Source organism: Mustela putorius, unplaced genomic scaffold (assembly GCF_011764305.1).
Source record: "Mustela putorius furo isolate JIRA1106 unplaced genomic scaffold, ASM1176430v1.1 tig00003869_pilon_pilon_pilon, whole genome shotgun sequence".
NCBI classification, from domain to species: domain Eukaryota; kingdom Metazoa; phylum Chordata; class Mammalia; order Carnivora; family Mustelidae; genus Mustela; species Mustela putorius.
In genome coordinates, this window is record NW_025422021.1 from 27,772,839 (window position 1) to 27,800,300 (window position 27,462).

Sequence of the window (27,462 nt, forward strand, 5' to 3'; positions counted from 1 at the left end):
TTCCTTTGTTTCCTGAGTCAGTTAGCAAAATCTCCTCAACCAATGTAGGCTTTTGGGAAACAAAACCCAGGAAGGGAAAGGGAGAGGGGCAATTTCCTGCCACAGTGTGCCTCTCCCCCCCCCCCCCACCACCGCCAGACACCGCCAGACGAGGAAGCCCAGATCCTGCCACCAGCTGGAGTGGTAGGAAAGAAAGGGGGAACATACAAAAGGAAAAATACAGATTAATATCTCGAAATTCGTTGGCACATCTGTCTTCACAGATGGAGAGGGATCTACATCGCGCAGGTGGCCTAGTTCTGTGAAGTGCCTGAGGTGGCCACAAGATCTGCGGGAGTTTGGGGTGCGGATCTGAGAGAACTGGAGAGTAGTTAGTCAGGCCTGTCTGATTTCATTGGACAGGGTGAGCAGACTCACCCACCGGAGTGGGCTCTGTGAGCAGTAGTTGGAGTCGTGGGAGGAATCTCCTCTGGTGAAGGCTGAAGGCTATGGTATCTGAGACCCTTCTCAACTGTAAGACTGACTCTATCTAGATTTTGGAAGTGAACAGTGTAGAGATGTTGGTAAAATTATGAAGGCTGTGGAGCCCCAGGAAGAGGAAGGTATTAAAGCAGAAAATATACCAAGTGATATCCTTATTGTTTCAAAATGTCCTAGGTACTTCTAAGGAACAATCCGTGGTCTTGGCTGGGGACATGGCATCCATGTCACTGTATGGTTAAATCAGAGAAACTCAAAATATCTGGTCATCTCAGTGTTGTGTGGCTCACCTACAAGTACTAAAATACATTCAGCAAACATTATTTAAGAGTTAGGCCTGGGCTCCTGGGTGGCTCAGTCTGTTAGGCATCTGCCTTCAGCCTAGTCATAATCTCAGGATCCTGGGATGGAGCTGCTTGATGGTGTCCCTGCTCAGCAGGGAGCCTGCTTCTCCCTCTCCCTCTGCTCCTCCCCCCTGGGGATTCAAAGGCATGTTCCTGCCTTCGAGGATTGCATAATCTTTTTTTTTTTTAAAGATTTTATTTATTTATTTGATAGAGAGAGACAGCGAGAGAGGGAACACAAGCAAGGGGAGTGGGAGAGGGAGAAGTAGGCTTCCTGCTGAGCAGGGAGCCCGACGTGGGGCTTAATCCCAGGACCCTGGGATCATGACCTGAGCTAAGGCAGAACTTTAATGACTGAGCCACCCAAGCACCCCAGGACTGCATAATCTAAACAGAGTTAAACACAGAGATGGGGATGAAAAGTACAGCATAGGCAATATAGTCAATAATTTGTAAAAAAAACTTTATCTAGTGAAAGATGGTAACTATGCTTTCGGTGAGCATTCTGTAATGTGTATAATTGTCGAATCAGTATGTATAGCCCCTGAATCTGATATAATATTATATGTCAATTATACTTCAGTTTTTCAAAAAAAAGATTATAGTTGGGTAAGTCAACTCTTTTTTTTTTTTCTTAATTTTTTAAATTTTATTTATTTATTTGACAGACAGAGATCACAAGTAGGCATAGAGGTGGGTGGGGGGTGGGGGAAGGGGGGGAAGAAGGCTCCCTGCTGAGCAGAGAGCCTGATGCTGGGCTGGATCCCAGGACCCTGGGATCATGACCTGAGCCGAAGGCAGAGGCTTAACCCACTGAGCCACCCAGGCACCCAGATAAGTCAACTCTTAGCAAACAATTTGGTAAATCCTAAATATGCTTACAGATATTACTTTATAAATCTCTTATAGTTTGAAAGAGTGGTTTAGATCAGGGTTTCTCTACTTCAGCACTATTGACATTTTGGGTCGGATAATTCTTTGTTATGGGAGCCTGTCCTATGTACTGCATGATGGTTAGCAACATCCCTGGCCAATGACAACTTCCATATTGGGACAACCAAAAATGTCTCCAGACATTGCCAAATGCCCCCTAGGGGGGAAAAAAAAATCACTCCTGGTTTACTAGTTTAGGTTAATATAGGCACACATTTTGGTAAATAACATTATAAGTCTTAAGTGATATCTTGAGATACATTTTAGGTGAATTAAACTTGTTTCTTTGATCTGTCTATAAGAATGAGTTTATTAACATTTTTTCCCCAATAATTATTAGATAAATTACTTGCAGCCTATTTAAATTGTTGCATTTTAGCTGCTGAGAGAGTTGATAAGTGTATATAATGTAACATGTTACCTCTGAAATAGCTGGAACCAAGAAAATATATGTGCCTACTTAAATGCAAATAATACTGTGACATGTCAAGATTTATCCATATGTCAGGAATCTCAAAACAGCCTCATGCACTGGGAAGACAGCCTTGCTCTATTATATCTTAGCAGCAAATTCCTGTTTTATGTAATTGATCAGATAACTTGAAATTTTAAACAAGCAGTCTGGATAAGTAAGGTTACTTTGTGTTTAATATTTTCTAAACACTGTTTACATTATTAAACATGTTCATTTGATATTGTTTGAATAGCATTTGTAATGTCAAGAAGGAATTTTATACTCTATGTTGGCACATGTGGAAAAAATCCTTGGATTATAAAAACTAGTAGTAATCTAAAAATGTGCCTGCATTTGTCCCTGCTTTACTTTAAGACCATAATTATAATTGTCACTGAAAGACTGGTGATCACTGTGTCATTTTAGTTCCTCTAGGAGAATTTACAGCTTCCTTAATTGGCCACTGCATCTCCAATCTGAGAAGTCAGCAGATTATACTGGGAGAGTCACACATTGCTAAGAAATTAAAGGCAGCAGTCTTTAGAAAAGGAAATCTAAAAGGGTACTGAAAAAAGCTAGCTCTCTGTCACCAGAAAAAAATGAATCCAAGACCCAGGGATTGTTGAAGCCAAAAGGAACCCTGAAGAGCACCCAGTGTAGTATTTCCTGGAATGTATTCTTCCCAGTATGGGCTCCATGTGATGCCAGCAGGTGCTATGGGGAGAGGGCTCTGATACCATCGTGTTTGAGAAAACACCATGTACACACAGATAAACTGGTTTCTCTACTACAGGAGCCTTAATATGCTAATGAGCATTGTGTATCTCCATCAGGATAGTGGACAGTGTTTCCTAGATTTTGTCTACAGAACCATTTTCCACAGAGCATCCTGTGGATTTAGTGTTTCATGGAACACTTCTAGGGAAGGACTGACCCAGTCCAACCACCTCATTTTTCAAATGAGGGAACTGGGACCAAGAGAGGTGAACTGGCTTTCCAAAGAACATAAGCCTTGGCCAAAGTCAGCATAAGATGGTGAATGGCAGCAAACTGGTTATCATATATTCTGGAAAGAGAAGCATGGGTTTCATATGTAAAGCTTCTTTTAAGAGAAGGGTCAGCAGGGGCTTGTGGGTGGCTCAGTGGGTTAAAGCCTCTGCCTTTAACTCGGGTCATGATCTCGGGGTCCTGGGATGGAGCCCCGCATCAGGCTCTATGCTCAGCGGGGAGCCTGCTTCCTCCTTTCTCTCTCTGCCTGCCTCTCTGCCTACTTGTGATCTCTGTCTGTCAAATAAATAAATAAAATCTTTTGGGGGGGGGTGGGAAGAAGGGTCAGCAAACTTTTTCAGTATGAGCCAGAAAGTAAATATTTTAGGTTTTGTGGGTCATGTGGTCTTCACAAGACTAACCAACTCCACTTTGGTAGCAGGAAAGCAGCCACACTCAATATGTAAGTGAATGGGAGTGTTACAGTCAAACTTCGTTTATAGGAGCTGGAGGCGGGCCCCATGTTGCCAGCCGACTAAATTTGCCACCGTTGTTCTAGGACAAAGTTTTGGTTGTCTGTGACTGTGCAATAAACTTCCCTCAAACTTAGTGACTCAGACAATGAGCACTTGGTGGTATTCGGCTGGTGGCTGACATGGCCGCTTAGCAGGGATGACTGCAAGGCTGGGCGTAGCCAGCTCCTCTCTCTCCATGTGGTCTTAGGGCCTTTCCATGGCTTCTCTATGACAGGGATTCAGACTTCTTAACACGGCAGCTCCCAGGGCTCCAAGAGCCAAGTATTCCAGTCTCTTAGGCTTAGATACTGGCCTTAGATAATGGTACAACATTCTGCTAGGCAAAGGAGTTCCAAGAACTCCCCAGATTCAAGGAGAGAGGACATAAACCCTCTATCTCAGGGAAGGGAATGTCAGAGAATCTGTGGCCATGTTTCATTTGCCACAGGCAGTTGTATTCTGGAAGAGGGAAGACTTTGCTTCTTTGCCTGCTCTGGATTCACAGAAACAAAATGGGTGAGATGCAGACAGAAAAGGAGCCAATGAGACTAGGACCCATTTTTTAAAAAAATATGACCAGCCTAAATTTTTAATTGGAATATCCATCTATACAGTATATTGGGAGATTTCATGTTGCTTCTACCAGGTATTAGTACCCTTTTCCTTTTCAGAGAAATTGAAAATAGTACATTTTAAGAAGACCAGCGTTCACCAAATCGCCCCATACTGTGGTAATAAGAGTCTCATAATACATGATGAGAAAAGCAGACGGGCAGACAATTGAATATATAAAGGAAATATAATCCCTTAATCCTACTTAGTTACAAGCTGGGTTGTGTTACCATAAGATGACCCTGTGGCTCTTTGGTCTGTATTAATTTTTTGAGCTTGCAAAATGACATTGATCGCTCTCTCTGCAAGAGGGGAACTCATCTCCTCACAGAGTCACACAAACCTCTAACATTACAGTAACCAGAGGCGTTCTCTTCTGTCACCCTTTATTTTGCATTGCTGAATAGACTCAGATTTATTCTAGTAAACACAAGAACTCTGAAGTGAATGATAGTGCCCAGTATCCTTGATCATATTGCTATCACGGTAGTAATTTTCCACTGCTCTTTCCCAGCCGTTTTATGTAAATTATTTAGAACCGTGTGGATTCACCCTTCTATTTAAAGTAACTGTCTCCAGTGGTGCTTTCATTATTACAGGGCCTCTGGGCGTCCACAGTTTAATTCATAATAGTGCTTTTGAAAAAGAGAGTAATCAGTTTGAGAGGTTTCCCTCATGAAACAAGGCTGCATGGGATCTAGTTTCTCTCAATCCAAAGACTACTCTTGTGCAGGGATCTTAACCACCCAACTTGGATAACACTGACTTGGGTCCCCACCAACTTAGCATTCCCACCAGGGCTATGATTTAAAGCATTTGGTTAATTTGAGCTTAACAAAAATACTGGGTGCCTCTTCTACAGACAGTAACACTGGGAGATGTTGTAGTTTTTGAAGAAGAAGAGTGGCCAGGATGGAGAGGCAGTGAGGAAATGTGTGTGGGTTTATGAGGAACGTCACAGATTGTTAAGAGAGAAACTACAAGGGATCAGAGTTACTGATACTCTTTGCTTTCATGTTTTACCCCCAAAATTAGTGGCAGGAATTCTGGTTGTCTTTTCCCATTCGGCTTCTTGAAGTTGGAAACTGAGATGAGCTGCTAGAGCCCACAGTCTTGATAGGCTTTCTTTTATCCCTTATAAGACCTCCTAAGTCTTTCAAGATTCTTTTAATTTAGCATCTAGTTTCCCATCACTAGTTGACCAGTGAGTTAAGTAATCATGACTTCAAAAGTCCTAATAATATCAAGAATGCACTTGTGATATGAAAGAAACATCAGTTGGTTATTCTATAATTAGCATTACATATGTGCCATTCAGCCATTTTATTTTACTGAATCGTATCTGCTAGTCATTTTTTTTTTTTTTTAATGGTAACAGATTCAGGATCTCTGTATTCTAGGAGCAAAGAAATAAAAAATGTACTTACCCCTATTATTTCTTTTTTCCTCTTAGAAATAGGAAATAGGCACCACCTAAGGTTTTATCTATGCACAAAAAGTAAATGTAAAGTGTTGTACATCCCATGGGAGAGTTTATATGTATTTAATCTCATGCCTAGCAAGTCTTCTGTAATGCACCAACTTTTAAAAAAATTAAAATTAAATTACAAAATTAATTTCTAAGTTTTATGAACTTTTTATTAGGAAATATTCAATGACAATATCCTAGATAAAACATATTACAAATTATATGTTAGGTTTCATGAGACCCTCCCCTCTATGCTAGAAAGGATGGATTTCATAGTCATAAAGAAAGACTTGTCCACTTTGTCTCAGCATCTCCCCGCGCAAAGGAATGTAAAAGAAATAAACAGAACCTACTTCAATTCTTGATGTAGAAAGTGCTCTATCTTCTGTAAAAACTAGGGTGACCAGGTGTCCCACTTCCCCTCAGATTGTGCAGATTCAGACACTGATAGTTCCAAGCGCCCAAAAGCACTCAGTCCCAGGCAGATCAGGATAGTTGCCTTGATTCAGGTACCTTCCCCGGGAATCTTTGTGTGGCTCTGTGAATGGACAACCAGACAGATCTTAACGTTAAGTACTTAAGATTTTCTTAAAAGATATGTCAGATCTTCCTTTCCACTGAATTCGGCATCAGTCTTTGCTTTCTCTGGTTCCTGTCATCTCGTTCTCTGAACCACTGGATGAGCTGGAGGCCTGTTTTTCACTCTTCTTACATTTATAATGCTTTAGTATTTCATATTCCCCAAAAAGCTTATGCAGAAATGGCACCTGCTGTGCCTTATTTTCCAAGAGTTTGTTTTGACTCCTCTGCTCATGATGTATTTACTTCAGCAGCCACATTCTTTCTGCCCACCTCAGCTAAAGAAAAGATCCCATCACAGTATGCCAGAGGCGTCTGCTGTGGAAGAACTTGGCAAACAGCTTTCTGTGTTACCCTATCTCAGGCATTCACCAAGGGCATGGTATCATTGAGTGGGTCCCTCTTCACTGCCTATGACCGTCCCCTTACCCACACCCTCTGCTGCTGATCAAATAGCTGTCTGAATCCATATCCCATGCCGGAAGTCTCACGTGTGGCACAGTAAGGAACTAATTAGACTTGAACCTTTAAATTTTTGAAAAATCAGCAAAGCTTATTTGCATAACTCATGGGGCTGCTTCTCTTTGAATTTCATGTATCATTTCTTAAAAAAATGTATGCCCTCATACTCATATTCTAACACTCTGGTCTTATCAGCTGTGTTATTTCCTAAACAGTTGAAAAGAAAAATTGTCACAGATATACAGGCTGTGAAATTCTTCTTCATTGAAAATAAGACGCATATGTCAGTATTCATTCAGAAGCTGAAATTTGCTTTCCTTGGTGCTTTTGAAAGCATAAAAGCAGTTTCAAATCATCTTCATCATATAGCTGTCTTTTTAGCAGGTGCAAAAATACCGTTTCCTAGAAATGATTGAGGCTTGAGCAAACAGCCATGTGCTGATAGATACAAATTCTGTCCATTGGCAAAGAGGAGTACTTTATTAAAATGACTTGTAATAAAGTGTATGTTTAATTTTATCTGCAGTGTGACAGTGTAACATGTGGAACAGTGAAGTAGATAGAAACCTTATTCAAATGATACCCTTTTAGTGGGGGCTCCTTCCCTGTTTGTTTGTGTGTGTGTGTGTGTTTTTTTTCTTTCCAAGCTTAGTTGTCCTGACTTCCATAGTCTGGACCCTCAGTCCAGGGGTCCTCAGAAGGTGCTTTCACTTGGGACTTTATGAAAGCAAAAAAAATGAGTTTTTGAGACTCCACGTTTTTGAGAACCCACCTTATAGAATGAGACCTATGTAAGTGAGGTAGACAGTAACGTAAATGAAATTATGCAAACCACAGACTCCAAATCACATACAGTTCAGAATTTGTGGACAGTTTTAGTGTACAGTGGCTGAGAGTAGACATTTGTTCCTGTGCTGCCCAGTGTCATCTTTCTTCCTGGGTCATCTTTCTGAGTCTGTGTGCACTCTTTGACGGTGGGGCAGGGGGCTGTTCTCTTCCCTCTCAAGTTAGTGCGGCAGTGCTGTCCGAGAATGGAAGTTCGTATCAAAGCATTAGGGAAAGTTCTCAGACTTGACATTTGTACCTACTGATGGGTTACATTAATGGGAAGGGGGCTTTTGACAGCCAGAGGCAGAAATTCCCTTGAGTTACTTTTGTGGAACGGGGCATTTATGGTAAGGATGTATGTTGACTGACATTAGGAACCAGCTGTTTTCCCATTCTCTCATGGGCCACATGGTCTTTTTCTCCTGTTGATTCTTCTCTTTATCTGTTTTCTTCTCTTCCCTCTGCAGATAGAATTCTTTGACTTACTTATAATTTCCCCTCCCTCATAAGTTCAACTCTCACCTGTGTCTATGGGCCTCATTCTAAATTCCAAACTTAAAGCTGCAGCTCTGGGGGCGCCTGGGTGGCTCAGTGGGTTAAAGCCTCTGCCTTCCGCTCAGGTCGTGATCGAGGGGTCAGGGGTCGTGATCAGGTCGTGATCCCAGGGTCCTGGGATCGAGCCCCACATCGGGCTCTCTGCTCCGCAGGGAGCCTGCTTCCTCCTCTCTCTCTGCCTGCCTCTCTGCCTACCTGTGATTTCTGTCTGTTAAATAAATAAAATCTTAAAAAGAAAAAAAAAGCTGCAGCTCTGAACATTCACTGGCTTATCTCTTTATTTTCTGAATGAAAGTCCCAGTATGACCTGGAGTATTATGGATTTTAATACTTGTGTCTCCCACTAGAAGAGGAGAGTTTCTTGAGCTTAGGGATGATATCTGTATCCTTTGCCGTTGGGTGCTTACAATGCCTAGCACAAAATAGGTACTGAGTAAATATGTTATGAATAAATAAAATATGCAAAGAACTATCTGAAATTGACTAATAAGAGGAAAGGTTTCTTTTTTTGAGGGGGAAGGGCCAGAGGGGAAGAAAGAATCTTTTTTTTTTTTTTCTTAAGATTTTTATTTATTTGAGAGAGAGTGAGAGAAAGAGAAAGAGCATGAGATGGGGGAGGGTCAGAGGGAGAAGCAGACTCCCTCCTAAACAGAGAGCCCAGTGTGGGACTTGATTCTAGGACTCCAGGATCATGACCTGAGCCAAAGGCAGTTGCTTAACCAACTGAGCCACCCAGGTGCCCGAGAGAGAGAATCTTAAGCAGATTCCACGCCAGGTGCAGAGCCCGACATAGGGTTCAGTCTCATGACCCAGTGATCATGACCTGAGCTGAAATCAGGAGTCATTTATTTGCTCAGCTGACAGAGCCACGCAGGTACCTGGGGAAAGGTTTCTACATGAGCTGAATTGGCTGAGTCCTCTTACACGCTAGTCGGTTTGGACTGAAGTCACCTATTCTTTGCCTAATTACTAAACATTTGCCACTGTTAAATATTTCTCCCTGACTTTCAAACTGCTCTGCAAATTAAGGTCAAAATGTTCAGTAGGGATCAATGTGATGAAAACATTCAAATAGTAAATGTTGGGAAAGAGATCGTTGTCATGGTGACTTCTGCTTGAGGGAAGCCTCTCACCAACCAGAGTGAGTCAGCTAACCTATCACCAACTCATAGTTGTCCAGTTGCCACGAACCTACAATCCAGCCACAGTATCTGTGCTGATGGCAGTAACCCTGTATTTGATTCATTAGTGGAAGGTTCTTATTTTGGCAAAATGAGCTTGTAAAAGTAGGTAGGTAGTGGCAGAGGTGGTGCGAGAGGGAAGGTGTGAATCCAGCTGTTGGAAGCTGGAAGTGTGTTTTCTCTAAGCTATGGGATGGCTTTTCTCCTTGCGAGGGGCCATGGTTTTCTGGCTGTCCGTCCTGTGTGTGTTCCCAGCCATACTGCTGTGATGCTGAAGTGCCATTTTGCTGCTTTGTGGGGGGAAAACACTTCCTGATTAGAGGCTAGATGTGGGACAAAGCCTTTACTGACAGAAACATGGATACCAGACACTTCTTGTGTGACACTCCTTCCTCCCCACAATTAAATACTCGTGGGCCTTGTTCTTTTTTAATTGTTTCACACAACGATCTTTTGGTAGCAGAAATCACCCTAATGTGGTTTTCTGGCATTAATCCTAAACCTTCTTTCCATATTGTTTTATCATGAGACAGAAAATATTTTCACAGGCATTCTGAAGATTCTCTTAGTCAATGTTATTCCCTTCAACATAGTTACTTTGGAAGATGAAATGTTTATTCCAATGATGTGGTCATTGCCCAGAATGTTTTAGAACTCCTCTTTCAATGCCATTAACTTGCTCCTCTTGTATTCTCAAGTAAGTGTCATTGAGCTCCTTAGGAATCTATGGATAGATATGAATGTGTTTTTGCTATATTCTACATATGACGCTGATACAGTCACCTCATCTTTTACTTCTAAACAGTGGAAGATCTGAACATTTAGTGAGCACTTCTGTTTTCTTGTCAATGTCCAAATTTGCACTTGGTTAACTGTGGAGCACCTCACTTGACTTTAATTTTAGAAACTGCCAGTCCAGCCCCTCAAAAGTGATATTTGCTCTTAGATGTTGGAAATGCTAGTATCTGGGGGTGCCTACGTGGCTCAGTCATGGGTCATCTGCCTGCAGCTCAGGTCATGATCCCAGAATCCTGGGCTCGAGCCCCACGTCTGGCTCACTGCTCTGTGGGAAGCCTGGTTCTTCCTCTCCCACTCCCCCTGCTTGTGTTCCCTCCCTTGCTGTGTCTCCCTCTGTCAAATAAATAAATAAAATCTTTAAAAAAAAAAAAAAAGAAATGCTATTATCTACATTAAGTGGAATTTTAGGTTTCATTGCCTAAAACCTGAAGCCTAAGTAGAATGGTTTTTTTGTCTTACCATCTGCAGGAGATGTTTGATGTTATACTGGATGAAAATCAGTTGGAGGATGCATGCGAACATCTGGGAGAGTACCTTGAAGCTTACTGGCGTGCTACCCACACTACCAGTAGCACCCCCATGACCCCTCTGCTCGGAAGGAATTTGGGCTCAACTGCGCTCTCACCATATCCCACAGCAATTTCCGGGTTACAGGTATTGTCACTTCCTACCCATGTTTTTTTATAACCTTAGGTTGAAGATTCTACAGGGAACCTAATTGGGATGAAGACTGGATAATCGTTAATGTGAAGAGGGAAACATGGGTGGGCATTATATATATATATATATATATATATATATATATATATATATAAAATATCACCTCACCATAGTCTACCCTAGGCCGATTTACCCACAGTGACCCTTTCCACAGAACTTTGCTCTCTGTTAATGTACGATAACTTTTACTCAGACAAATTAATCCCTCCTGTGTTTAAACTCTGCCAGGACACTCACTCCCTACTCAGTGCAACTGTCCATTACTTCTCCAGGCCACTTCTTAAAGATGATACATTGGTGGTAGGGTAAGGCACTATGGCAAGCGAAGTCAAGTGTTTTGGGACATTTGGGCCTTTTGTCTGCCCTTAATTAATCCTGCCCTCCCAGACTGCCAGGCCTGTCCCCGAGCTTGCTCAGTACAGAACGTGTACACGAGCAGAGCCACTCTGTTCAGAAACAGTGACAGATCCCTGAGTTTTCTTGGGGGTGTGTGGGTGTCCATCTTGGCCAGTAGCGATGGCAGGTGTCCTTTAGGGAAGTTGGGGATAAGTGCAGGAGAAGGAAGTTTTTTCTTCTGCTCTTCTAGTGCTGCACTTAGGGCTGGGTGTGAAGAGCTAGAGACATTATGATACAAAGGAACTTTTGCCTTCTTACATCAATCATTATTTACCATTTATCAAGCACCTGCTGGAAGGTAACCTAACCCATAGCTGGCTAAGGAACTTGTAGTCTGTTGAGCCATCTTGTATCGTGACTAGTTTTATATTCATGGGTTATATTGATAATCATAACTGTAGATCACATAGACTTAACTCTGAGAGAAAGGGCACTCTCTAAAATGCTATTCTAAACCGTATTACTTTGCTGCAAAATCTCATCTTTGTAAGCAAAAACCTGCCCTACAAATGAATAGTTTTGAGGCTGGAAATGAACATGGGAAATGCCCTCATGTAATATGTGGTATATTTGTAGGCACCAGGACTGCTTCTGGCCTGGTTTCAGCACTCCTTCTTTGCTAATCCAAGTGTAGACATCTCCACTGACTAGTTTGGATTGGCTCTGAATGATACTCGGTGGGATGAGAAATGGATGCACAAAGCAATATGCTTTTGTAGTGTAGGTTAAGCAAAATGTGCTCTGTTTATGGACAGGACACTCCGGACTCCTCACCTCTCAGACATCCCCCTGCAGTGTTTCTCCCAGCTTCACTTGAATGAACATAGTACTCTTTATCCTGGACCCAATCTCTCTTAGTGACCATGGGTATTTAATTGTTATACTCTGGCTGGGGTTAAAGGCACAGGCTATGCCTGCTGAATGATTTTCCCACCCTGTGAAGGTGTCACTTAGAGGAACTGGATCTGGATCCTTGGTCTCATCGGGATCCTGTTTTTCTTTTTTTTTTTTTTTTTTTAAAGATTTTTATTTATTTATTTGAGAGAGAGACAGTGAGAGAGAGCATGAGAGGGGAGAAGCAGACTCCCCATGGAGCTGGGACTCAATCCTGGGACTCGATCCTGGGACTTGATCCCGGGACTCCAAGATCATGACCCGAGCCAAAGGCAGTTGCTTAACCAACTGAGCCACCCAGGTACCTGGGATCCTGTTTCTTAACTGAGGTGACCTAAATAGAGAGACACAGCTATGATACATGTTTTCCCGTGATTTGAAGAAAAATGTTGAGTAACGGTTTCTGAGCCATCAAATAAGTGTTTGACAGTATCGATTTCAGTTAGTGGTATTAAAAGAATTTAGTTTATATCTGAAGGTAATTTTTGTGGGACATTTTAGTTGAGAACGTGAGAATTGTAAATATTGGTTAGCCAGCTTTAGAATTGTATACGCCTTTGGAAAAAATATTGCTGAGAGCCTTAACATTTATGTATGATGAAGAAACAAACACATTAGTTTATGGACAGCACAAGTCCTAATTTCATGAAAAATTTTTTTAAAGGTAGGAGGAACATTCAGCTAGATAAAGGTGAAGTGTATGACTTCAGGAGGAGAAGGATTTTATCAGTTCAAGAGAAATAAAATAGCAAATGCTATTCTGAACTTTAACTTATTTCCCAAGAGTAAAGTAATCCTCATTTTTGCAGTAGAAGCGGAGTTATTAGGACTTCCTAGATGCATTAAGTTCCATTCAGCAGTTAACTGTCAATTGTCTATTTTTAATAGGAAGCATAAACATATAGCATTATGTAATTAAATTCATAAACTATTTGCATTTTAGTATCTTTGCATGTTGTGCCCCAAATAAAACAGACCAGATCTTTTGACTAGATCATTTGTGCATCACAATGTTTTATTAAATCAGTTAGCATGTTGTGCAGACCCTACTGCTATACGTACATTTACATCTTCTAGATGAATGAAATGGACATTATGTAATCAATGAACTATCTGCTATTTTTAGAGTCAGCGTATGAGGCACAGCAACCACTCCACGGAGAACTCTCCAATTGAGAGACGAAGTCTAATGACTGCTGATGAAAATTATCACAATGAAAGGGCTCGGAAGAGTAGGAACCGCTTGTCTTCCAGTTCCCAGCATAGCCGAGATCATTACCCTCTTGTGGAAGAAGATTATCCTGACTCATACCAGGACACTTACAAACCCCACAGGAACCGAGGATCGCCTGGGGGATATAGCCATGACTCCCGACATAGGCTTTGAGTCTGCAGAAGCAAACAAAAAATTCATCTGTTGACAATTTGCCATAGCACTGCTAGGATAAACCAATCATCTTAACTTGGCAAGTACAGCACAGTATTTACTGTGCTTATGGGCTGTTGTCATTTGAAGCTAAGTAAGGGGCAAAAAAAAAAAAAAAGTACATGATGCCCTTAAGTCTAGATGGTTATTAGATGCCCAGTCATATAGATATTTTTAAGCTCAGCATTTACATAACAGTACCTTTTGTTTTCTTCATTAGATTTAGACACATCGATTTGTAATTTTAGGGTACTTATCAAGGCACATATAAAATAATTTCCCATGCTGGAAATTCCAAATGACCAGTTCCAGTTGGAACCAATTTATAAACCAATTCCTGTTGGAATTTGGGCAAATCGACTAGAAAGTCTACTTGAGCATGTTGCAGTCAATTTAAAAATTTGAAGAAAAAAAAAAGCCACAAAAAAACCAAAAACCTAATTAATAAGAAAGTCAAAATACCAAAAGAAGCCAACACCAAGTATGGTATTTATTTGCTGGAAGCTAAATTTACACGTAAAGTTGGAATGTATAAACATTTTAACATATGTTAATGTTGACAGAATGGCTTTTCAAACTTACCAGAAGTATCGATAGTGCCAAAAAAAAAAGCCCACCTCAAATTAGTGCAGAAATTTTACACTCTCCTCATATTTTAATATTTTTGTTTCTTTCCTGGCACAGCTATTGTATTCAAAGTGTTTTGCCTTTTGTTTAGTCACCACTGTTAGCTTGTTTGAAGTTGGCAGAAAAAAACTCAAAATTTCTTTAACAGTGAGAGAATAATACAGAGAAACCCAATCATAGCTGGTCATGGGAAACAGAAAACCAGGTGTTGTTTCCCCTTTCCTCGCTCTGAGCACAACTATATACATCCAGGAATCTGGAGTCAGACAGTAAGGATGGGCGCAGATCCTCCTGAGTGCGAAGCTAAACATCTCCAGATGGGAATTCATCTTTCCAACTTCCCACAAACATGGGCCGGTATTTCCTGCCAGCACAATCGCATATCTTTCCATTGCTTCATTCAGTCTCTGTCTTTGAATATGTGAATGTTCTAGCCCTTCCCCAAATTCTTTATAGTCATGCTAAGAACTTTTGTTTTACATGGAAACACTCAATTTTGATATTGAAAGCTGCATTTATGCAAAATGATGAAATGAAAAATGTGAAAACAAGTGATGAATTTAAAAGCTTGCAATAAAAAATAAACTCAATAGATTCAGAGTATATTTGTTCACTAAAACTACAGCATTTTTATTTTCAAGTATTATAAAGAATTTGGAGATTAAGCTGCCTTATTTCTAATGAACACTCCTCTTCACCTGTTGAGTCTTGACAGTTTTTCCAGTGGCTAAAATTACAGAATTGGTGACCTTCTATCTTATATTATCAAGGAAACCTTAGATTCACTATGATCCAAGGAATTATTGAAATTGACCCTTTTATACAATACACAGATATCTATCAGGAAAGACTCTTGTTTCTAAAAGTCCACAATGCGTGCATTTTTCTAAAGCCCCAGTAGGACAAGGCATAAAAATCCCTTTCTACCAGTACATGTCATGAAGCCTATATTTGGAAAATAATAATAATTGATTTCTATTACCTTATTTCCCTACCACGCCTTTCATTATTTAGGCTTTCAAAACATACACCCGTTAAGTAATTTTCCTGACCATGAAAATAAATTCCATATTCGTGAATAGTTAAACATATTTTGAACCCCATCATGACCTCCTTCCCCTCCTGTTCCCTGTGCATACTCCATTATGAACCTGTTTAGCTATGACAAGGATGTCTATAATTATGTAAGTTATCACACATATTTGATACAATTGAATATAGGGGCTCAGTAAATTCTAAAAGTTAACATGTGATACTGGCTTGTGAGTTTCTTTTGTCATCTAGTGAAGCTTACAGAACTTTCAGTTAAGACATTTAAAAGAGCTGTATCCATTAGACACTTTACTAAGCATTTAACCTGCCATTACTGAATACTTTGTTAGAGCACAGAAGAGCATTTTCCAGCAAATGAAAATATATTTATTACATGTACAGCACATATTTGCATGAGAAAGAGAACATTAGCCAAAACATTTTTCTATATGCTTTACTGGTTTCTTGTTTGTGCGCATTAAAGTATTTAATTGCAAAGAGTGCACCAAGGTGATAAATTTAGACTAGACAGCTGTTCAGCTTTTTCTGTAGTAGCATTAGCAATCTGGTCACTTAACTACTTTAAGATATTTACATTTTATGGCAGGTAGCTGCAACAGCATTTACATATATTTCCTAGTCAGCGAGATTACCATATTCTTTCAATTTTTAAAAATCACTTGTTTTTAAAGCCTCTCAAAGCCTTGTTTCTAAGTCTTCCATGTCATGCTGATAAAGAGAGGTCCATTCAATATCTGTGCACAAAACCAATTGTCATTTACCATCAAGTGTCTGTACCTGTTTTGCTTTGCATTCTTATTCAAAAGCTAACAATCTTGGAAAGGGTATAATGTATATTTTCTTGATGGATATATTTAAAATTTTACTTTGATTTGGCATATTCTTTTCCATTCCTTTTGTAATAAGTTTATCTTCACCAAGTAAATAAGAGATATACATTTTCCTTTTTTTTAAGTTTTAGAGTTTACTGTGTAAATGATACTAAAAATACAGATATATACTAAATGAAAGTTTTATTTTTGCCAAGCATATCAAGCAACTTTGAAAAATACATATTCCACAAAATACTTTGTTTTTAACTGATTTTATTTCAAAATAGCAAATGATAAGCAGGAGAAACAAGTCTTACAATGTTTTGAGGCTGTTTTACCTTGTATAAATCACACATTCTGTAACTTCAGTATATGTAATATCAGAATATGTAAGTTACATATTCTGTAATTTCAGTCTGCGAACATGTAACACTGTAGACTCACGTGACAATGTGAAAATGTAGTTCTGGGAAAAAAGAAAATACAATTTGTCAGTCCTGATGTTAATTCTCAAGGCTATAATGTGACTCCAGTATTATAATCAACAATGTTATCTTGTTTACTCCAATATTTAAAGCAACACTTGGAAATGTTTATAAATGACTGATGATTCTCTCTTATATTTATACAGTTCTGTTGGAAAGCAAATTGAAATTAACAATTTGGACTGATAGTCTTTCCTAATAAGAGAGTCTGAATTATGTGACAATATGTCATTGCACTTAGTCCTTAATGAAATGAATTTTTTAAACATAAGACAAACTATAAGAAAAGTATTTGTTCCCTTTGAAGAATTTGTTAATTACTTTAATTATTATTGTTGTTGTTTGCAAAAATGTATTTTTGGAATGTTAACCTCTTTTCCTACCTGCATACTTGAACTTGTCTTTTGTGTGGGGGCCTTAAAATTCATAATAGGAAGCTAGGGCACTGAAAGGGAGGGAGAGAAGGAAATTATGCCAAAAGATGTTTGCAAATTTAAACTATGAATGAACATATCATAAAATGTTGTTGAGACCCAGGATGTCAGTCAAGAATGTTTCTAGGTAACCTTAATTTGCATGCCAATGTATTTTTTTAGTTACACAATTTTATTTTGGTATTTGCTAAAAAATAAAAATGATGTAATGCCACTGTAGGAATTGCCCTATATATTAATATTTATACTACCTCTTCTCTAGAGAAGACAATCTGTCTTTAAAGAGAAAAACACTTTTCAATAAGTAGTGATCAAATTTATTACTCTTACTGCTAACCTAGCTGCAAAACTAAATGCATAAATTCTTAAAATATACTTTCCCTTTAAATTTTAGACTGTTTCCAAAATACTCTTGTCACCCTTCATTTCTTCCATGTTAGTGAAGTTTTCTTTGAATTGGTTCACAGTTTATCAGGACACAAGGTTAATTTAAGAAATCAGTCATCATAGGGAATGAAACAAATTGCAAGGGAGTTGTCTTTGTGTGCAATTTGTTATAATACCTAGCTCTAAGCCTAAAGAGTAGATCCAGAAACTTGATATTTCAGCGCAGCTGGTTTGAAAATTCAAATTTTATTGATCCTTAATGTCTCCTGTGGACAGTTAGCCATTTCCTACATAAGCATATGTATTATCATAGAATCCCATGTCACTGAAGCAAACTTCATATAAATGTTCTAAATAAATGGGAATGTACCCCTTATTTCTTTTATATTTCTGCCTTTGTGTTTCATGACAATGTTGCATGTTGTTTTCTTTTTAATTATATAAAATTTATCTTTGAATGACTATATGAATGAAAACATTATCGAAAATTATGTAATAAAATTTGTTTTCTTAGTTCCTCATATCTTTAAATATTGTTAATACTCTGTTACTAAGTGTGTCCAAAGGTCAGAGAACAGGCCACCTCTTTTACATAATTATGATCAAACCAGTCAATACAATATTTGTCCTCAGACAACAAGGATAACTTTTTTGTTGTTAACTTCAACAGTCGAGTTAGTCAAATAGTAAAACTGGTTTATATGGGCAGAGAGCTACAGCAAAAATTACTATTTAAAGTTTTCTTCTTTTATTAAAATGAACTTTCTCAAATGAAATACATCCTCTTATAGCAACTCTTTTTATCTACTTGCGGATGGTTTAATCCCAAATGCTTCCTGTAATTGAGGGACATTATGAGAAGACTAGAAAATATCTCATCAGATAAGCTTGAACAAGGGCTGTAACTCCCACTTACCTTACTTTACAAAGAAGAGTGAATAGCAAGTGTTGGAGAGTCATAGGTACATATGAAACTTTCCTTTGTTCCTTTTGAAGTATGTAAAATGTTTGCAGAAAGATGGTAGAAAATGTTACTAATGAATTTAGAGTGGTCTGGGGAGTATACTGATGCATCCTCTTTGAAAATTATAAGGAGTTAAAAGGAGAACTATGTAAGAACCCAAAGTGGCGGGCCTCCAGCTTTTCAATACTCTGTAAGTGTTCTTGGTTGTGTTTTGAACACTCAAATTTCTCAACAAATGGCTATGTCTTTATTTATGTATTGCCCTACTTGCATGCCATTTTCACACACTTTTACCTGAAGTCGGTGTGAATTCTGTATGCATAAGGGATGTATCGAAGATGCAGAATCATTAATGCTATATTGTTGCATACTATTTTTCATATGCCTTACGATATTTTCTGGGACGTTATTAAGATGAAAGCATTTTATTGCCAAAATAAATCTATGTTGTTACTTCTTATCTGCATTAGCAGTAGAAAAATAATGTAGCAAAACATATATTGTATAGTTCAAAATTATAAAAGATATATATTTTGCCAATAATATGAAAATAGATTGAGGAGAAAGAAGCACATTTGTTATAGCACAAACTTAAAACAAAATCCACTGTTAAATTTGGCAGTCGTATTTTTTAAAAGGATATAGATTTAATTCTAAGTTTTATCAGATTTATTTCATCTACCATCTTTTTAACTTGCTGCTTGATACTTTTCCAGCAATTTACTTCATAGCCTTGCAATCTGTTGATGTAATTTATTTTACTTTAATTCCCTTGCATAAAACTTATTAAATGTTATTTTGTGATAAGATTCATACTATATTTACTGTTCTTATTTCTGCTCCTTCAGTAACAACTACAAAAACTAATGGTACATGAGCTTATACGACTCCTCTAAATTTTGGACATGTTTGAAATGCTTTATATTTTTCACAGCCTAAAGTCAGAATGATAAATAAAGATGTCCCAACAACAACATAAAAGTAAAGTATTTAGGGATTCTTTCACTTGTTTTGTACTGAATACTATTCTGAAACATAAGTTAAAGCTATTAGCTTTTTTTTTTTTTTTTTTGAAGGGGTGGCGGGAGGGAAAACCGTAACTTTACTAATACTAAAAATAAATAAGGCAAGCTGATGTGAAAAGATTTTACCAGTTATTCTGAGGGCTGTTGATATCCCAAGCTATTGCTATATCTCCAGGCACAAAGTGGAAAAAAAATATTGCCTTCGTCAAATAAATTTTTCCTTTCTTTAAATTTTAGTTATTTATTTTAATAATTTACACCCTTTTATTTTTCTTATATAGGTAAATGTGTAGCATTCTACAAGGCATGCTGGGTAAAATATACTATGCAAATGTGTACAGTGCTGCATGTTTTGTTCTCCCTCTGCTTTAGTGGCTTTAAAGAAAAAAACGTGTTGTTATTTTTGTGAACAAAAACATTTAACAAAGAAAATGCAGAGTGCATGCATAGAGTATCCTAATTTCTATGGATTTGTTTTATGGAATTTAAATGTGTACAAACCAACTGCATTAATTTTTTCTTTTATATAATAAATGAGAAAATACCGAAACCAGCGTTATACTCTGCTTTATATTATTCTAGAGATAGTTATATTATTTTAGAGGTATGTTCCTTCCTATACCTCTTGCAGGGAAAAAAAGTCTAAACATTTGCTCTCACAGCCCAGACTCAATTTAGTGATGATTTCCTGAATACTCTGCTAGGTACTATGGATTATTGCAAAAGAGTATCATATTAGGAAGAGTGCGTAAATTAAAGACACACACCCAAAACAGAATATATTAAAATATATGTGCAAATAGGATCAAATAGAAAAATAAGCTAGATAAACTAGAAATCCCTAAATGATGAATGTAGGAGTTATCAGACGTTTCCAAAAATATCCTGTATCCATAAGCATTCCATGGATGGCATAAAACTTATGACTTGGTATTTCATGTGCTCAGTGTCAGGTGATCATGCTATCACTTGATTGACATTTGACTTTTTCTCACTGCAGTGCACAAGAAGTTCAAAAGAAACGTGTACTGTGTTGATTATTATCCTTGAATTAACATTATGCAGTGACTTTTTTTTTTTAAGATTTTATTTATTTGAGAGAGAGACAGTGAGAGAGAACATGAGCAAGGAGAAGGTCAGAGAGAGAAGCAGACTCCCCATGGAGCTGGGAGCCCGATTCAGGACTTGATCCCGGGACTCCGGGATCATGACCTGAGCCGAAGGCAGTCGTCCAACCAACTGAGCCACCCAGTCGTCCCATGCGGTGACTTATTGCAGCCAAGTTATTTCACAAACATTATCTCATTTAATACATCTGGCCATCCTGGAAGATAGGGCAGAGATTATTAGACCCAACTATAAATGAGGAAACCAAAGATCATTGTAACTTTTTTCTGCAAAGCACTTTTACCTAAAAATACATATATCAAATGCTTTTAAGCTGGCATATGAAACAATGCCGGGAATACAGTAAATGTTGACTGAATGAATGGTACTTTTGTTATTGGAGAAATATTATATAGGGCTGTCCTATCAAGGCATTTCAACCCACAATCCGAAACTCCCAAATGGAAGAATTGCAGCTCACTGCAAGGGACTCCTTCAACCTGGCCATGTGCCTGAAGCCACCTCTCTGGTCATCAACACACTTCTTCTACTAGGATGGGTTGTGGAGAAACATCTTGTTATCCTGTCCTATAACATGCAGATTAGTATAGCGGTTAGACTGGAGGCTGTAGCTCTTGCCACTGTTCAAAGCCTAGAGTGGGCAGTAACCAGCTTTTAGCTTGGGGCAATCACTTAATTTGCCTGAACTTCAATCTGTTTTTGTAGAGCAATTTTCCTTGTGGTTACAGGTCACATTCTCTTGTTTCTTTGTATGTCCAGTAATTTTGTTATTGGATTTGCTATATTGTAAATTTTCCATTGTAGATGACTTGATCCCTAAAGAATGCTGGACTGATTTTAACAGGCAGTTGTAGATGGGGTTGAGCCTGTCACGATTTGTTTTGAAGCTCCTTTAGGACTGGTCTAGAGTAGGACTTTTTTCTTAGTCCCCTTCTAAGGTCTCTGGACTATCTACTGAATGTCCCATATATGTAGTGCGTACTCTTCACTCTGACTGAAGGGAACTCCAAATGATTCCTGGTCCTTAGTGAGCTCTAGGAATTATGATGTTTCACAGCTCCCTGGTATTTATTTTTTCTTAGAAATTGCCATTGGCAAGCCTCATGAGGTTTCCGGACAGGTACAGGTTGATATGCAGCCGAAGCCTCAATGGCTCAAACCAAGTGGGTTTCTGGAGCTTTTCTCTGTTGAGTGCCCTCCTCTCAGCTGCTCTGCTTCACAAATTCTAGCTACCTTGATCTCTTCCAGCACTGATTCAACTCAGGGAGACTGCCCTGCTTGACTCAATTTGAGTTCCCACCCCTTCAGTCCTTGGCTAGGAATTGCCTCCAGGCAGAAAATCCAGGTAATGGCTAGACTCATCTAATGTGTGTCTCTTATCAAGGATCACAATCGGGCGCCTGGGTGGCTCAGTGGGTTAAGCCGCTGCCTTCGGCTCAGGTCATGATCTCAGGGTCCTGGGATCGAGTCCCGCATCGGGCTCTCTGCTCAGCAGGGAGCCTGCTTCCCTCTTTCTCTCTCTCTGGCTGCCTCTCTGTCTACTTGTGATTTCTCTCTGTCAAATTAATAAATAAAATCTTAAAAAAAAAAAAAAAGCTTGCATCTTAAAAAAAAAAAAAAAAAAAAGGATCACAATCCTGTGCTCTGTGTTGTCCAATATCTGAAAACAATTGGTTTCTATATTTTATCCAGTTTCTTATTAGTGATAAGAGGGCAAGTCTAGACCATCTATTCTTGTACCTCGAAGCAGAAGTCTCTTTAATGACATTTTGCACACTACTATAATCATGGATAAATTAGTCATTAAAAAAATTTTTTTATAAGTAGCTTATTTTCACAAATAGCTTTGTACCACTCAACAGACATTTCCAATTATTTCCATAGTAGTTCCATATTTGTATTTCATACATAGATTCTATACTTGGAAAATATTGCATTTAGGCAAATTCCCCTTTTATTCTTTTACCTTTTTTTGAGAGACACTTAGAAAATAATCTGCGAGACCAAGCCCTAACTTTGCAAGTTAATATGGATATAACAACCATTTAATAAGTGGACAGATATATGTGGGGAGTTTGCAAAATGTCTTAGAGCTACTAAAATCACCACCTGCAGTGTACAGGAATGGAAATATTAAAGAGTTGATGTAAATTAGTTATGCAAACAATACCTTTGCTCTTCTAAAAGCCTAGAGAGTACTTTATTATGTAAATATAAACATAACATAAATAGATTAATATAGTAATTTTCCTTCCCTTTATATGCCCCTCTAACTCTGGCTTTTCAACTGTAAGCCCCCCCCAAATCAAAGGACTTTTTCTTGCACAGTTTTTCAAAAAGAAACACGTTTAGTCATCAATATTGCCCGTTGCTTTACAGTTACAAATTTTCTAGCTCAGTTAAGAACTGTAGACTCTCAGGGCCTTACTTGTATTTTCTTGTATATCGAGATATTTTATAACTAGTAGATGTGGGGTGAAAAGATGTCAGCTTTTGAAGTCAGAGTGTCAGAACAATCCAAAATGCCTTTTTACAGCTTCTCCACTTCTTTCTCTTTTTTACCAAGATTTAGGAGAATAGAAGGGATGGAGCTGTTCAGATTTCTTTGTGAAAGTGAAGTAAACACCTTAGTCTCCCCCCTCCCCGCCCACCTTTTGCCTTTAACAAGACTAGAGACTAATTATCAGATTATCAGATGACCTTGTCATCGGATGACCTAGAATCAAAGCGAGACCTTAGAGACAAACCCACTGCTTCTCCATTTGCGAAAATAGAAGCACCACATGGAAGTAGAACTCTGGTATCACGGAACCTAACGATTCACTGTTGTAGTTTTCAACTAGATATCCCATAGCAGAAGGTTGATCAAATACACCGTGACACTTGCCTAGCATGGGACATAGCGATTCTAGGTGTACAGGCAAGAAGACTGGAAGGGCAAAGAGAGTATTTGACCAGGTGTTTAGCCAGTTTGGAATAATGGAAATTGCTGCTGGAAAGGCTAGTTGGGGCCGTATTCTGGAGAAAAAAGATTTTCTAAGGTATTTGGACTCTTCTGCTCAAACAGTTTTAGTATTTTTTAATATAGGAGGACGTGATCAAAACCGTGATTAGGGGCAAGACGGACTTGAAAGTGGAGGGCGATGGGAAAGGGAAGAACCCTGAGGTAGAGAGGCTTCCGTCAGGCCACTGCTCTAAGTGGTAGTGTAGATAACGCCACTGGCTTCAGCTGAGGTCAGCCACAGGCGGTTTGAGCCCCGCGAAGCTTCCCTCATAGAACCCCACCCCTTGCAGGGCAAGAAGTGGAACTTCGGGTGTGGTGCGTAAGAAAGACCGTGGATGGGCATTGGGCACTCAACGTATTTACATTATGGCTCTGTCGAGGAAATGCCGGGGAAAACAGAAAGCTGGCGAGGACGTTAAAACAAGCAAGCAAGCGGGATCTGTCATAACCGCAGCCCGAACTACCTCGATCCCCGCGCTCACTCCCGCAGCCTACAGGTCGCCTCGTTACACAAATACAAGAGACCTAGGCGGGCGCCGTTCCCCAGGCTCCGCCCCTCTGGCCGCGCGCCTGCGCCCTCGCGTCCCAGCCGTCTCGCCTCTCTCCTCCCCCGCCCGCGTGGTCGCCGCCGCCGCAGCCGCCCGAGAGGAGCTGGGGGAGGACGGTGGCCCACGAGGCTCGTCGCAGACAACGCGGCGGCGATGTCCGCGAGCCAGGCGAGTGCCGCGGCGGCAGCGGCGGGGCCTCGCACGCGGCAGGGCGGCCTGGGCTTCGGCCTCCCTCCGGTTCCCAGGAAGCGAACTGGCGGCCAGCGCGGGAGCAGCAGCAGTAGCAGAGGCGGAGGCTCCGGCGCGTCTGCTGCCTCCCCTTCAGCCTGAGCCGGGGGAGGCCAGGCGGCCCGGGTGGCTGGAGGGGGGTCCGCTGCCCAAGAATGGGAATTCTCTTCACCAGGATATGGAGACTCTTCAATCACCAGGGTGAGAGGCGCGGGCTGAGGGCGTACGGGTGGGGGAGAGGGTCAGCCCTGGCTGGCGCGGTGGGTTTGCTGGGGGCGGGAGGGTCTCCGAATACTTCCGGATTGTGGGCGGTGCGGTCGCGCCCGGGGTCCGCGGAGGGTCGGGGCAGCGTGGATGCGGGCCCTCGATCTGTTCAGTTCCCACTCCCGAGTTCGGGAATGGTTTTGGTTTGGTTTGGTTTGTTTTTATCTTAAGGGCTCTTCTTGAAAATTCAAGCCATTCTGCAAATGCACCCATTGCTCCGATTTCGATTGGAGTCGAAAGGGTTTCTTGCCCCATGTCGGACGTCCCTGAGGGGAACGGCCTGTCCTGTCCTGTAGCTCTTTTTTCCTCCAGCAGTTGGGTTTGGAAACCACGGAGAAATGCTGGCTCTCGGGTGAAGGTTATAGGTTATGGCCCGAGCCGCCACACTGAGCGACGGAGGGTTGCAGAATGCGGAAACCACGAGGAATCGCTCGTGTCGAATACACCTCAGTTTTATGATCCCTCCCTTCACCTCCATTCCCCCTTCTCCCCCCCCCCCCCGCCACCCCACAACTTGGGTTGGTTAAGCGTCTGACTCTTGATTTCAGCTCAGGTCATGATCTCAGGGTTGTGAGATGGAGCCCAATATAGGGCTTTGGGGAGACTAATGCATCCTGGTGGGTGATGGACCGCTCTCCTTTTTCCATGTTTATATTTGTGTGTAAGGTTAATCCTAAGATTATATTTGTGTTGATTATTTAAGTAGAAGCAGTTTGGGGGGGGGCTGGATTAAAAATGTTGAAGTGTTAAACCGGAACCAGTTGGAAACTTGCCATCTGAAATATTGGTTAATATAGGTAACTAGCAAGTCACCTATATTACATAGGGATGCTCAAGTTCATCAGAACTCAAAACACTGCCTCAAAATGCCTATCGGGTTTATTAGAATTTGTTACAAAATGAGTGTCTAGAACTGAGGAAAGAGGATAGAACTTTAACAGAAGACTCCATAGTCATTGAGATACAATAGAGTTAGTCATGTCCATTTGTTTCTTTTTTAGTCAAGTTGGGTGATTTATCATTTTTGCTGTGAGTAACTTAAGTTTGCTTTTCTCTCAGGTAAGCAGGTACTGGTGTCAGATCCCAAAGTTTTCCAATAAAGACTTAAATGAGTGGTGGCATCTGTTATGTACAAGATATGCCCACTTCTTCATGATCCAGCTGCTCCTGCAAGGTGATGGGAGAGGAGCAGAACTAAACTTGTGTATGATTAAAAAAAAAAAAATAGTGTAGATCACATGATACTCCGTGGAAGAGCAGTATTTCAAATGATTTTTCTGATATGGGGATATTTCCTAGAGAAAACCAGTTTTAAATTGCACTGTCTCTGGTTAGCTTTTTTTGTTGGAAGAGGGGAAGTGAACCCCAGTCGTTTATTTGGGTCTAGATGTTCTCAGTGTAGAACGCCAGGGATCTTGACTTGGGGACTGTGGAGCCTACAGTCTTGAAAAGGTAATCTCTAGGTCTCAAGAATGAAAACCTAACATGGCTGTGAAATTGGCGGTGTAAATAGTAGATAGGATCTATTCTAGTTTTAAGCTCCATAATCTTTGTATTATTTTTAGCGAAGCTAGTATTTCAGGCTATCGAATTTATGAAATTTATATTGCTTGTCAATTGAACTCTAGTCCTGCAAGAAGAATGAGCTATCTCCACTTTGTTTCAAATCAGTGATAAAATTATTTGTGTTTGTAACCTAAGAAGGAATTAGAGCTTTGCCAAAAGCTCCACATAGGTAGGTAAATAATGAGGATGTTATTGCATTGTTACTACTAAAAATTGCTAATAACAGTGTCTTGTTGCCTGTATTTTGTGGTTATTTTTGATTGGACACATATCAGTGTTGGGAAATAAATAGAGGAACTAATGGAGTTAAGTTTTAGAAATTTAGATGTCAAAATATTGTGAAAATGTGAATAAACGATTCTAAATGATGTGGTTGTCATCAGTAGGGTCACTTTTCAAAATATTCACTGTTAAATCTAATGTCAGATACTTGGTGGTCTTTTTGTTTCTTTTAACTTGGAAATCTCATATATTTTATATATGTAAGATGTATCTTGGATGCTTTATTTTACCTTCGGAAGATACATAACACAATCCTATGTCCTTTTCACATATAAACTCTTGGAAGGAAGAATTTAGGGGATTGCAGAATTGGCCATACTGATGAAACTTAAACCATACCATATCTCTTTTTTCTGAAACACCTTTAGAATAATTTTAGGTTTAGTGTAGCTTGGTCAAGTGCACAGTGAAAGCTAATTGCATACTGCTCAATCTTGAAAAACCAGAGGTCACCTCTAGGTAATGTTTGAATTCAGTAGATTATAAACTTTGTCCTAGATGCTGTTATATGCATTATTTAAAGAAAAAAAAAGTTTCAGTGTTCTTAGTAGCTATTTTTTTCCCCTCAAAAGAGGAAAGTGAGGTTCTAATGATTTTTTTTCTGGGCCACATGCCTGGTAAATGCCAAATTAAAACACTGAAGAAACATGTTGCAGATAATTGGTCTTATTAAAGAAGAGATTGGTGGGGCACCTGGGTGGTTGGGTTGGTTAAGCGTCTGACTCTTGATTTCAGCTCAGGTCATGATCTCAGGGTTGTGAGATGGAGCCCAATATAGGGCTCTGCACCAGCTCTGTGCTGGACATGGAGCCTGCCTAACATTCTCTCTCCTTCGGCCCCCTCCCCGAAAAAAAAAAATAGATTGGTATGATTTTTTTCTTCGATTCCCCTCCCCCCCTGTTGTTTCTTGGTTACTAAACTCTAAGTCTTTATTACAGTAGGGCTTTGAAGAGTTGCCAGTTGTATCTTTTATTTATTGATTGATTTATAAATAATTTTTATTTATTTATAAATAATTTTTTA

General features: G+C 39.7%; 2 protein-coding genes across 5 annotated transcripts in view; both read left to right on the forward strand.

The window, feature by feature from the left end:
• The window catches only part of CACNB4 (calcium voltage-gated channel auxiliary subunit beta 4), a 249,204-nt gene extending 229,237 nt beyond the window's left edge, over positions 1-19,967 (forward strand). For all 4 annotated transcript variants that reach the window (XM_045066743.1, XM_045066744.1, XM_004743858.3 and 1 more), the window contains 2 exons: positions 10,665-10,850; positions 13,333-19,967. In XM_045066743.1, coding sequence (XP_044922678.1) covers positions 10,665-10,850; positions 13,333-13,593 — 447 coding nt within the window. In that variant the 3' untranslated portion in view covers positions 13,594-19,967. The remainder of the gene's footprint in view (positions 1-10,664; positions 10,851-13,332) is intronic.
• Positions 19,968-24,136: 4,169 nt separating this feature from the next.
• Positions 24,137-27,462, forward strand: part of ARL5A (ADP ribosylation factor like GTPase 5A) — a 31,305-nt gene continuing 27,979 nt past the window's right edge. Inside the window, exon 1 of the mRNA XM_004743857.3 lies at positions 24,137-24,528. Within this exon, the coding sequence (XP_004743914.1) occupies positions 24,483-24,528 (46 nt within the window). The 5' untranslated portion in view covers positions 24,137-24,482. The remainder of the gene's footprint in view (positions 24,529-27,462) is intronic.